The 13,202-nt window shown below is 35.6% G+C and overlaps 1 protein-coding gene across 1 annotated transcript; it reads right to left on the minus strand.

The window, feature by feature from the left end:
* Positions 1–985: 985 nt before the first annotated feature.
* Positions 986–4,665, minus strand: LOC105624451 (dual specificity protein phosphatase Mpk3). Its single transcript, XM_012205812.1, has 4 exons — positions 4,275–4,665; positions 3,022–3,207; positions 2,591–2,833; positions 986–1,362 (listed from the first exon to the last, which is right to left on the minus strand). The coding sequence occupies exons 1-4, from the start codon at positions 4,663–4,665 to the stop codon at positions 986–988; spliced, it is 1,197 nt and encodes a 398-aa protein (XP_012061202.1).
* Positions 4,666–13,202: the final 8,537 nt, after the last annotated feature.

The following is a 13,202-nucleotide window of genomic DNA, read 5'->3' on the forward strand; positions in this document are numbered from 1 at the left end:
TATATACGTTCTAGAATTCTCTTGAGGTATGCGTTATTTTATATCTCGCGAGTATACAGTGCTTGAATCCAATATATCTCGCATACCGTTTACAATCATACATGCTAAAAGTTTCTCAAAACTTGAAAGCATAACATCAGAATATAGAATTACAATTATGCGACTGTTGCGCGATGAGAAATTACGGAATCTCTTACAAAATACTTTCAATATCCTTTGCTGCTACAACAATTCAGAAAAAACATTATGAACATTGCTTTTTTTTGCAGAAAGGTATCAATTTACTCTTTCCCTAAGTCACAACACGACTGCATCGTACTAGCGTGATTTGACAACATGACGTGCCCAACCTTTATAACTGAAAATTTCAAGATAAACAGGCATCATCTGTAGAAATATATCAAAGCGTATTATTACTGAACGCGTATACTGAAAAGCTAATCATCTAACAAAGAGATAATTTCTTTTTAATTGGAGATACATGTTTTTAATCCTCTTCTTTGTAATCCTCTCATTCCTCAAATGAATTTTTGAATTTAGATAAAAATTTATTTTCTTGTATATAACGTCAAAATATTGCATGAGTAGTACGATACTAAAGACACTACTTGCATGAGTGTCTAGAAATTATAATCTTTTTAAAATTCAATTTTAGAATTCAAAATTAGTTTCAAATGCTTTATGTATCTTTAATAAACGTAGCCATATAATAGTTACGATAGGAATGAGAGACTCAATAGAAAAAAATCGAGAAATTACGAGATATCAGTGCGATAACTAACTTCGAATGCCTTTAACAGCTACGTCTCAGCGCTCGCCAAACGCGACTAATATCCCATTTCATCTGGAGATACCGCGAAGGGCGGATTTTAATGCGTCTCACATATCAAAATGATAAAGCGCGTTATCATAACGTTCGATCAGGATTTTCCTGATAATACGTGACAGAGACCTAAAATTTGTATTGGGTACCCCCAAGTTCATTTCATTCGGCCGGTGTACTTGCCGCCCACCTGTCAAACTCGATTCCTGAGTCGGGACTGAGTCCCAGATCAATGGGACTCAGAAAACTGGGCGCTGGACAATTGCAGGGCCCATTGGGCCGACATGCCCCGATGCACCTTTGGTCGTTATTCTTGTTTTCTCCCCCTCGGTCCCTCAATTCTTGCTCGAAACTGTGTAATTGCTCCATAAAGTGAAAATTCGGTGCAACATTCGATTTTCTACTACGTACTAGGTTGAAAGCATCATTCAGACTGAGACTGCACTTGTGCATAAGATAAGCCACGGTGATCGTGACAGACCGAGAAACTCCGGCCAAACAATGTACCAGTACTCCCTTATCTGAATTTCGTGCCTCCTCTGAAAAATACGCAACAAATAGCGATTTTAATTTTACAATTGTGCAATCATCATCTCACTTATTATTACGCCGATTTTTAATATTTATATGTATTTCAAGAATTTTTTTAATTACACGAAATTATGAAATATGCAAGACATAAAATTATTTTACAATGATTTTTCAAAGTATGAAAGTCGAATTTTACAATTAGTTGATATTAGAAAAATTGAAAAATATACTTTAATATTAATATCGTTAAAACATTGAGATATAAAATCGTTAAGAGTTTTATTTAAGATATACAAGTAGAAGATATTAATTAATTATGTTTTTTTACATTATGTTTTTAAGTACATTATTATTTTTCGATATATTCAATGTTCGTTAATTAGAAAAGTGTATATAAAAATATTACAGAAAACAGTGCATGTCATGACCAATTCGTTTAAATGGAATTAACAAAGAGAAGTCGGATCCTCAACACTGCAATATGTCGGGATAATCAAAAATGCCAAACCGGCTCAATAGCAATGTCAAACCTCGTCATTCAGACGTAAATATAGCTCTCGGCTTAACCGGACATCCGTTGTTTAATTGTCTAGCGCGGCTTACCCGCCACGTGGGAAAGTTTCTATTTAGGCGAACCTATTTATAAGAATGCCCCTTTCAGAAGCTGCGCTGGGACCTTCTTAAACAGGAAATCCTGTTTAAGAAGCGGTCCGAACAAGATTTTGACATGAAAAAAGCTCCGATGCAATAAATAAATCTCACCTACTTCTCACGTATGTATGTTAAAATAATATGAAATGTAAATTGTAAATTAAATACTTTATATTAAGAAAATCTCTTGTTAACATATGGCACACAAAATATTTTATTTAAATTGTAGATATTATATATCGATCACTGATATAGATAATTAGTATAATTTTTACAGTATAGAGTAGACGTGTGAATGACGAAATGTTCATTGAAAATAAAGTAAAAGTATGAGATATCAATCAATAACTGATAATTTTTTTATCGTAACGAAAAAACGCTTCGTTTTTTTGTGTATGTTTCATGCAATGAGTTTTTGAAAAAATACATTATTTACTGAATTACAATGTTTACAAAGAGCAATTTTTAAAATAGTATAAATCAAAGTTTTTAAATCCTAAAATTAACTACAATAAAAAAATACTTTTATCTCTTGCTTGAATTTAATTTTCAATAAAAATATGCTTCGTATATCTCGTCACTCACCTATAAACTGAATCGCCTGTGGGAAGAAACTAGCCAAGTTCTGACTCCAGTGATCGCTTATCGGTATCTGCATGTACTTTATTGAACCGCCGCTTTCAAATACATTTGGCAAATCCGGTGTCACATTGAGTATGTACTGTATCCTGTGCCGCGCTAAAGCCTCGCGATCTTCACTATTGGCCGCGTTACCGAGATACAAATGAGGTAAAATTTCCACCGGAAAGTCTTTATCTTCTTCTGGACCTGGAATGCAGAAAACGAGATTCCTATTATTATTACATCATGTTTTCTACTATTATTTTCTCTATTATTACATTATAGCATTACATTATTTATGTATTACATTGTTGTTCATTAATGTAAATTGCTGTTGCATGTTTCTTTTTAAATGTATAGTGAAAATATTATATACACTTGGAATATCTGCTCACCAATTGAATCACATGTGCTGTCACTGTCTGAGTCTGAGTAAGATCTGGTTGGTGGAGTGGATATCCGAAGGGATCTAAGGCCCATTAATTCACCATCGTTATTGTCCTGACCTGGATCACATTCATTAGTGGCTTGACTACCTTCGCACCACTCTGGATATTTATCTTTAAATGCTTCAAAACCACCTATAAAAATATAAGTATAATGTGATAATATAACTATTTAAGAGTAAATTAAAATCTATTTAATTAAATCTATTAATTAAATAATTAAAAAATGAAATTTTATTCTATATGATTAGAAAAAGTAATCAATATTTCTAAATTAAAAATAAATTTTGCCAAAATTTTGCAATAAACTCATCATTAACTAATTGTAAGTTAAAAACTAAATTTTGCATATATGATAATACTCAGAAAAAATTAATAATCACACAAACATAATCATATCCCTTCAATTTATACATTTTCTTAAAATACTTGTTAGGTTCTAAAACAAAACTTGAAACAAATAAATAATATTCTATTTTGCATTCAATGTATATATTAATATATTTGCAATCAGTAAATTTCTCAAACAAAACATTGAATGAGTGAACAGTTTTATCTAAAGCCAGATAAAAGCTGACTATAGAATTAAGTGTCTGGTTCTACTGGAATGCCTCCCACATAAATCAATATTTCATTCACAACCAGTCTCTACGCTTTGACTGTTACATCTGTGAAAGCCTTTCTGTACTACAATTACTAATACTGCTTGTGCATATATATGTGACAATAAAATGATATGAATACAGAGTTATAATTAGCAACTATTGTATGATGTTTAATAATTAAATTTAAAAATTGTTAAAATAATATAATAATATATAATATTAGTTACATAAAAGTTTCTGAAATATTGTCACAAATAATATAATTTATGTCATACTTTTTATTATATCATACTTTTTACAAGTGTCCAATTCACATTTACACACAATATATCATTTTAGAAAAAGACAATGGAAGTATTCTAGTTTTAAATATAAAATTAATGCTTAATGCATTAAAAATACATTAAGCAAACTTTGTGATCTTAATGGAATTAGTAGATTAGTATGAAATAAAGATTGTTTTTAGTTTGAAATATAAAAACTTGCACCATGTGTTAGAATATCATATGTTTAAAATATCAAACTTTGTGTGATCTTAATGAAAATGAAAATGGAATTATAGTGGCTTAGAATATAAGATAAAGATTGATCTCTCACCGATTAAAGAGGCAACGTTTCCTCCACTGCTTTTAAGTCTCCGGGTCAAAACTTGTAATGTTTCACCCTGATGACCTCCAGAATCTGTAGTGTCACCGATTAATACAAATGTCCCTCTTCTGTTTTCATCTCCACACAGAAACATCTCCACTCTGTTTCTCAGATCTAAGCACCGTATTGTAGACAAGAGGTCCACTTTACCAGCAGCCAATCTTCGCAACATGATACTGGGTATAGTCAGAGGTACCGAACCTCTTATATGAGCATCAGAAAAGTCCGAGTGTGCTCTACAGTCCAGAATAAGAAGTTTGTTGGGACCATCCTGTGATCTCAATTCCCCAAACAACCATTCTGGACCCAAAAGATCCTCTTCCATTGCACTATCAGGCATCTTGAGTCTTTACACTTATCTTTACACTTTCTAGCACACTCTTATATTTTATCGCATTTATATGTCTTCTAAACAAACGGCGCTGATTTGTCCCGCAAAACAGCTTCTAAACGTAAATATTTCCTTCAGATGATCAGTCACTGAGCTTCCGCTACAAAGATATTCTTGAGCTTCTACAGCATCGAAGTGCCGTCATTATTGGACACGACACCTTCGGCAAACAGTAAACAACAAAACTGTCAAAACGTTATTAATTAAGACGATAATTACAATGATTCTTGCTTGGTCGTCACTGGTCGTCACTTAAAAAAATTTGCATGTATATTGGCTAACGCGAATAACCGTCGATTCCTGGGTTACCCGTCGGAGCCCAGCGAGTCGTCAGCCCTGTCGCGCGTTCTCCACAATGAAAGCGAATGAACGAAGCGTGTGTCCGTAGTGAATGCGTGCACGCGCGTTTCTACGAGCGTCTCTCCTGCGACTAATAATTACTGGATATGGATATATACGAAATGGCACTTGGAGTTGAGTGACGGAGCACACGTTCCCCGGACGCGTCATCCGAGAGAACGATCGCGCGACGTTCACCCGTCGACGGCGCGATCCGACGGGTTCTCACGCGTTGCCATCATTTCCTGCGATACTACGCCGCGCTGCGTATGTTACTCCGCCTTCACCTCTTGCTTCCCCACCGCTGTTGCCGCCACCACCACCACCATCACCACCACCACCACCACCACTACCGCAGCCGCCACTGTAACCGCCACCGTCGTCTTCGTCGTCTTCGTCGTCTCCGTCGTCGCTGCCACCGCCAGCTTGTCTTGGTTATCGATCTCTTCGTGAATCAAGACAACGCGTCCAATTAACGGCACGACTGTGGAATGTTTACGCTCGCCGTGCGAGAGATGCATGTCCGACCGTACGCGACCGACACGCTCACTCTATCTCGCGCTCACCGACCCTCCGTGAGCTCGCCCCCATCGTCCTCTTGGCGCGCGCGAGCAGCGATCGTTCCATCCTTGTCGCGCACTTCACTCCCACCGTCGTACTTCGTCCCGCCGCGCTCATTCGCCCCCACCTTCAGAGCGTAGGTTCGCCGCCGCGCACACGCTGGACCGCGTACGCGACAACTCTACCGCGTTTCCGTATCCCTCCGATCGGATTGGATCAGTACGGTCTTCTCGACGGTGTCGACGTTTCCTCTCTTTTTTTTCACTCCTTCACTCCTTACGAAAATTCGAGGTAAGAAATTCCTCAATCCGTCGGCGAATTCCCTCGGCCAAGAAGATGCGGAGCTTCTCGATGACTCAAAGTATGTCACGACTTTCTTCTCGCTTTCCTCTCCCCGTGTTCTACCCTCGTCCTTCACTCTCGTTCTGGAATTCTCTTCTATTGTTTTTCACAATTCTACCTTGGTCTTATCGCGCTCACTTGCTGCAGGCCACACCTTACCGCGACCGTCCGTTCGTCGAAGAATGGAGTAACGGGCGCTCGGTACGTCGCGCGCAGGGGCGAGACGCGACCGCCGTGCAACGTGATTCGCTGACGGTCACGTGAGCCCGCGCGGTCGGCCAATCGCCGCGCGGACTGACGTCAGTTCATTGACAAAAGATGTTTCCATTAACTAGGCGTGGGTAGAGGTAGAGGTTGGGTCGGGGGTCGGTGCTGACTGAGCCGTCGTTGAAGCGGTGGAGTGGCTTCGGCGGCGGAATGGGCCACCGCACGTTACACGCGCGTGCTTTCTCACGCGTGCGTAGGCGCGTAAGAGGGGGAGGAAGAGAGAGAGAGAGAAAAGACCCGACACACGCACACTGTCGTGCACGTGCTGTGTTGTTCGCCAACAGGGCCGAACACAGACGGTTCCGTACCACCCCCACATTTGTTAGGCTACTTCCCTCTCTATCTCCTGTCTCTCTCACGATCAAATCAATATCGCCACTTTCCTCCTGTTATCTATTTACCGTGTATATATGTATATATACGTACATATGGCTATGTAATGAACTCTTCCGTCACACTCGTTGCCGAACATGTCCGTTGCTTCTCGCGATTGCAACATTCAATTGTGATATATTCGAAGCACGATGTTACTTGAGAGATTCACAGTGAGGCAGGGATAGAAATTTGTAAACAGTATAATTCTTATCACAGCACTTGTCTTCAATTGATAAGTCTACGTATGACGTATTATGTGGTGATGTAATGATATATCGATATATTCGCCGTAATATGCCCAAATCTGGGCAGTGTACGTAATACTAGGCGCACTAACGATTTCCCAGATATACAACAAAACAATGATCTCTCCGTCTCGCGGAATCAATCCGAGCTTCGTGGAAGCATAATACACTTATAATAGTCTATGTATCAATATTGAATACAAACGATGTTAAAGAGAAGTCAGGATTACATTGCAATAATTATCGTAGCTATTATAAAACGACTAATATGGATAGAAGAATGAAAGTATGTAGGAAAAAAAGAGAAAGATTTTTGTTTAGATTAGAAATGAATTTTCCAAATGGAAATAATTCCATTGTGCTTTTGTTCCTTGAAAACTGAAATAAACAAGGATGTTAATTTACGTACATTATTTACATGCATAAGAAAAAGTAAAGAATGGAATATCAAAATATACAAAATGAATCATAAGTACGTTTTTTAAATTTCGTGAACGTTAGATGCTTCGTCATTGAAACAATGTACATAGATAAACTTGAAATAATTCATGATATCAGATTAAATTCTCTATTTTATGTAAGAAAAGTGAAAGACTTTTTAAATATCTCTTGAAACAAAAATGCTTGAAATTTTTAAATACAGTCGTTATTTGATGCTATTGTTTTATTTTCATTATTTCGATAACGGAGTATTTTCAATCTAATCTTCATAGAAATGTTTGTTTTTCTTTTTTATCAAGAAACACATTTCAATAATTTTAGAATAGACTTATGATTCACTCTATAGCTGTGTAAAAGATTTAAAAGTAATAAGGTACAAAAAAATTATTAATAGTATTTACTATTAATAGTATTTACAATATTGATTAATCCTAGAAAACTTGAAACATAAACAACCTATTAATCTAGGTTGCAACGTACTGAATTATTAATTGAAATGTATTACAAGTACAATGTAGTACCAGGAGTCTATTGATTTACCAGAATGACATAAATTATCAATGAGGCAAAAAAATAACTAGATTTAATTTCAAGTTTTATTCTCCATATACAAAAAGTTTAGGAATATTGAATATTGATTTAAAGCAAACAATAAAACTATTCATTTTTTATACCAGAAATTATACCAGAATGAGAATATGAATGTTTATAATTGTCGATTCAAAAATGTATATAATAGTCTTTCAATCTATAGTCAATTTTAGATAAGCTTAGACAAATTCTTGAGGCATAATTATACAATAGCAAGACGTTGAAAATTAAACATTGAAGATTTATAGAATTTCCACAGATAGATAGATTCAATTAAATGTCTGATAGAGGAAAAATCAATTTGAATTTAATAAGATTTTGCCAAACCCGCCCACGTTGTCGTGGGCACTCCATATACAGTTACATACGCGACGTCAAGTTGCGGTTGTAAAGAGTTTGAAGCGAAAGACGCGCATAGAAGGATGGCAAAACGTGCCATCGAGTAATACGGCCTTGGCCCTTGCCGTTTACATTACACGAAGCTCGTCCTCGGCCTCGCCCCGTTCATCGCGCTCGGCTCGGCTCAGCTCGGCTTAACTCGGCTCGCTGGTTTGTTCTCTTTCACCCTGGCAGGAGGGGACGACAGCCTATCAGACGACTGTGCCAGGCGTAGGTCGGCATTCCATTCATTTGGGCGGCTGTCGTTGAAGATTTTCGCGTTCGATCACACGGCCGCCGCGCCGCCACACAGCTTTATCGCGCGCTTTAAGCGCGCGCGCTCTATCTCGAGAGGGTGAAGGACGGGTTGAGGGTAGGAAATGGGACAGAGAGGGTTAATGCAGAACACGATGTGGTAAAGAGGGAGAGGGAAAGGGCTGCAAGCGTCTGTGACCTTCCGCGGGAAGGTATCTGGACGCGTGCCGACGAATTGGATTCGATCCGCGTGGGTGCTATGGGTAAGGTGAGCACCCGACCATCCTTCCACGCGCGCGCGCCTCTCTTGCTCGCCCTACGCTCAATAATGCTCCGGTGGTTCTGAAGGCTTTAACATTAAAGCAGAAGAAGGAAGTTGCGTCGACTACTTGTAGAGAAAGCTCGAATCCGTCGATTTGTTTGATATCGATTTCCGGCCTGATCGGCTCGCCGAGGTTGATTCATCGAGCCTTTGCGTGGAGAGAATTACAGGCGATAGAATAGAAATAAGAATCATGTACGATTTTCATTTCTTTTAAAGGAAAAGAAAGAGCAGAAAAATCTGCACTGTAAGAGTAATCTATATATGTAGATTATTTTTCTGTCATTATATCAATTCGCGATTAAACATAACGAATCTAATCAAGATGCCCTGCGATATGTGGCTCAGTTTGAAGATTAATTTCAGGATTTTCAGATAAAAATCCTGGTTTTTCCAAATTGATTAATTTTTGTTAATTTACGCAATATTATATGTTTTGTATTCAAGTTAGGATTCTGTATGACATATAAATTAAAACAAATTTAGAGCAATATTATTGCTCCAAATACATTAAATAAATATTCAATACAAACGATAATTTCTCTGCTTTATTCTGTTTTATAATAGTAGTAGTACATTAAATTCAAGTTTCTTATTAGTAACTTGTCTTTATTGCATCTTTAAGGGAGTTGTGTTTATACTCTCAAACATAACTCTTCTTTTTATTAACGCGTAATTATCTTATAAAATTATTAATTTATTAATTCTTCATTAAATTATTAATCTGATTTTCCATGTCCGCTGTTGCTTTTAAAGCTTGATCAAAAATCACTTTTTTCTTTTAAAACTTTATCTCATTTCTTTGATTTTTCAATATTATTCTTTCTTAATCTTCTTTTTCTTTTGTTTCTTTGTATCAGATATGTGCATTGTAAACAAAATGAATTGTAGACTTCATATATAATCTCAAAGTTACTTGTATCTTTTTTATTTGTAATAATCCCATTATAACAGTATGAAGAATGAAACAAAATTCCAAGTCAGTTCTAAAATTTCAGGGATTTTCAAAGATACATTAAATTCCAGGATAATTCCGGGATTCACGGACATTCGAGGATCGCTGAATTAAAACGCACTGCTAATTTACAAAATGAGGTGTCAAGAAAAAAAGAGAGCTAAAGATATAATGATTAGATACCTCATTTTCCTATCTTTAATACACATAATGAAAACTTTGCAATTTTTTAAAAAGTATATTAAGAGTGGAAAGAGCAATCTTGCTGAAGTATCTAAAAACTTATATTTCTTCTATACACGAAAAGAATCGTTTGCTGAAATTCTAAAACTTTAGCCAAATACAAATCTGAAAATAGTTTTGTTTGGACCATCACAATAATTATGTAAGACGTTCAAATTGATTGTTGTAGAATGTTGAAATTTTTTGCAGCACATTGTAAGTAATGCTAAAGCATTCTACATAATTAATTTGACAGTCATTAATTTTTTACATTAGACAAAATTATTTTAATATCTGTACCTAGCTATTTTTTAAATAAATTTTCAGATACTTCAGCAAAATTATTTGTGTACAGAAAAGAGAGAAAAACATGACATGCATTTACTTCACTTTTCAATTTTAATCTCGCAGAACTATTTTCCAGAAATTCTATATGACATATAACGAACGCCCTTCAAAATTCCTCTATCAGGCACTACACAAACGAATTCATATCTAGACATAAATCTAGCTAGGTGGAAATGTCAAATATCAGGAAACGTGAATGTTATACAAACTGTATCTAGGTATATAAACTGCTTGTGCATCTAATAATGCTCTCTCGTAACGTTCCAAGCGTTTTGATGCATCACAATGAAACGTGTGGGAGCAACGTAAGAATTCTAGATGGAAATAACAGTGCAACATGGCTAATTATGAGACACGTAGACGATTATTGTTCTTCGTTCGCTGCTCTATCTCCTTCTATTTCCTACGTCAGCTATTGCGAAATTTGCAATTAAAAATTAACGGAAGAGATCGGACGTGGGCGAATCACCTCTATTGGTAAGCGGCGAAAGGTCTTGCACGTTGAATTAGTAACGAATCTCATAGGAGAGTAGTAATGTAAAATTCATGACAGATCGTTCGAATGCCTCTAAAGATGATTCCAGAAAATTATGTTATTTTATTATGCAATATTATTTATATATTCCATATTATGGTTATGTAACTATTTTGTCCAGTACATTCTAAGAATGCGGAGGAGTCGCCGACAGGAGTGGGATGACAAAATTCAGCTTTGTGACGAATTGTTTTTACATTAATATTTTCCATTAAAACGACCGAACTTGGAATTTTATTAACTATTGCACGTCACAGGAAACACCTACACGCATTATCCCTGCAATATAAGTCAGAAAAGTACTACTTCAACGGTAGTATTTTTAGCGTATTTTCAGCATTGATTTTTTTTGTAATCGAGCATAAAGGAATATCGCAGAGAAGGGTTATTCAAAAAGACATTATAATGGAATAAGAACAAACATCATAAAAAGTGTACGATAAAAAATACAGCTTACTTTATCTTTCTCCATCCCTGTGGATCAATAAAAGTACTTAATACATAATTATAATAGCTACACTGAAAAAAAATTGTTCATTTATCTAAATTTAGTTATCTTTATGTCTTTCGTTAAAGAATATATGTATTTAAGTCAAATGTAATGTGTTACATTCTTCATCAAAAGAAACAAAGACGAACTAAATTAATTTAGTCGAATGAACAATTTTTTTTTTTCCAGTGTAAATAATCCATATTATCCCATAAAGATATTTTTTATCATGAAGAATTCGAGACTATATAAAAAACGAGACATTTCTTTTAATAATTACGATCTCGTACGTTTGTGACATAATTAATACACAATTGTAATATCTAGATATTCTCGTATTCTAACTCAATATTCTCGTATGGAGATATTTTCTATCATAGAAAGTTCAGAGTTTGACAAGAGACATTTTTCTTGATAATTATATTCTCGTGACATAACATACAATAATATCTATAGATAATTCCATATATTCTCACGTGAAAATATTTTTTATGAGAAATTCGGGACTTGACAAAAAGCGAGATATTTCTCTTGATAATTACGCCCTCGTATATATATATATATATATATACGATATATTCGTATAATATATGTTCGTTATAGTGATATGGCATACCTCAATCGTGACCTTTCTGAAAATAAAGTATTCCCATTCGCTATCATCTGCTATCCGATGTCAAACTTGAGAATATCATTCTATTAGTGTGCTGATGCAAATCCTGATGTCTCACGTGGGCGTAGCAAGCGCAACGCTATATGTAGGGATTGCGCGTATTGCGCAATTGCAACAGTGAAACCGAAGCGTTTTGTGCAAATAGTGATTTCTGTGAAGCTTTTAATCCGAGTGCGTTTGTAAAAGTGTCATTTTTGCAATTTCAAGAAGAACAATCGCCAACGATTGAAATTGCTACTCGAAGAGTAATACGTGAACGACAGCTAGAATTGTTCTCTTTGTGATGTCAGTTCCGTTTTAAATGACATTTCGCAGCTACTAATAGGTCAGTAGATATTTATAAGTTTGGTTTTTTACAATGAAGGGCATGTTATATCTAAAAATGGCGCTTTATTGAGTCGTTATTAGTTTAGGGAGCGCGCGAATAATTATTATAATTGACGCAACCAGCTCAAGGTTTCCCGTTTTTATTTTTAATAAGAAAGAACATATTAAAAACTTTTCGATTTTCCTAGAAATAAACCAAGATTAGAAAAGCTTTTAACCGCGCACGCATATTCTTTCGATCCAAAGTGATTTCTACAATAAGTGGCAAGTTGAATCCAACTGAAACTTTTACCGAAACTGAAAACGAACACTCATTACATGTCAGTTTCGACTGAAACCATATATCTCTTCTTCATAAATATTAATTTTAATATGTGTAATTATTTCAATAATTAAATCATGATGTTTATGAAGAAGAAGTATTGTATTTACATTCTTTGGCCAAAATTGACACACAACCGAAATTTCGATTTTCGATTTCGGTTTTTGATTTTCGTGAAATTTAATTACTGTTTCAATAAATTATGATATTTATCATAATTTAGAAGAAAAAGTATGTGTAGGCATGTCTATGCATATAGCCTTTATAGGATTCCTATTTTATATTTTTGGTTTTAGTTCAGTTTCGGCAAAAGTTTCAATCAGACTCTAATGGCAAGATATCAAAACAAACATCAATTATCAATCGCGTATGAATGTTGATGTTAAATCGAAATAAAATAGATTCATGATGTAATAAGACAGGTATTCACGTGGAAGCGCAATAGGAGAGTGCATCCAAATGAATGCATCCACGTGAATACGTTGGACCATAGCCCAA

This window comes from Atta cephalotes, assembly GCF_000143395.1.
Source record: "Atta cephalotes unplaced genomic scaffold scaffold00079, whole genome shotgun sequence".
In the NCBI taxonomy this organism is placed as follows: Eukaryota; Metazoa; Arthropoda; class Insecta; order Hymenoptera; family Formicidae; genus Atta; species Atta cephalotes.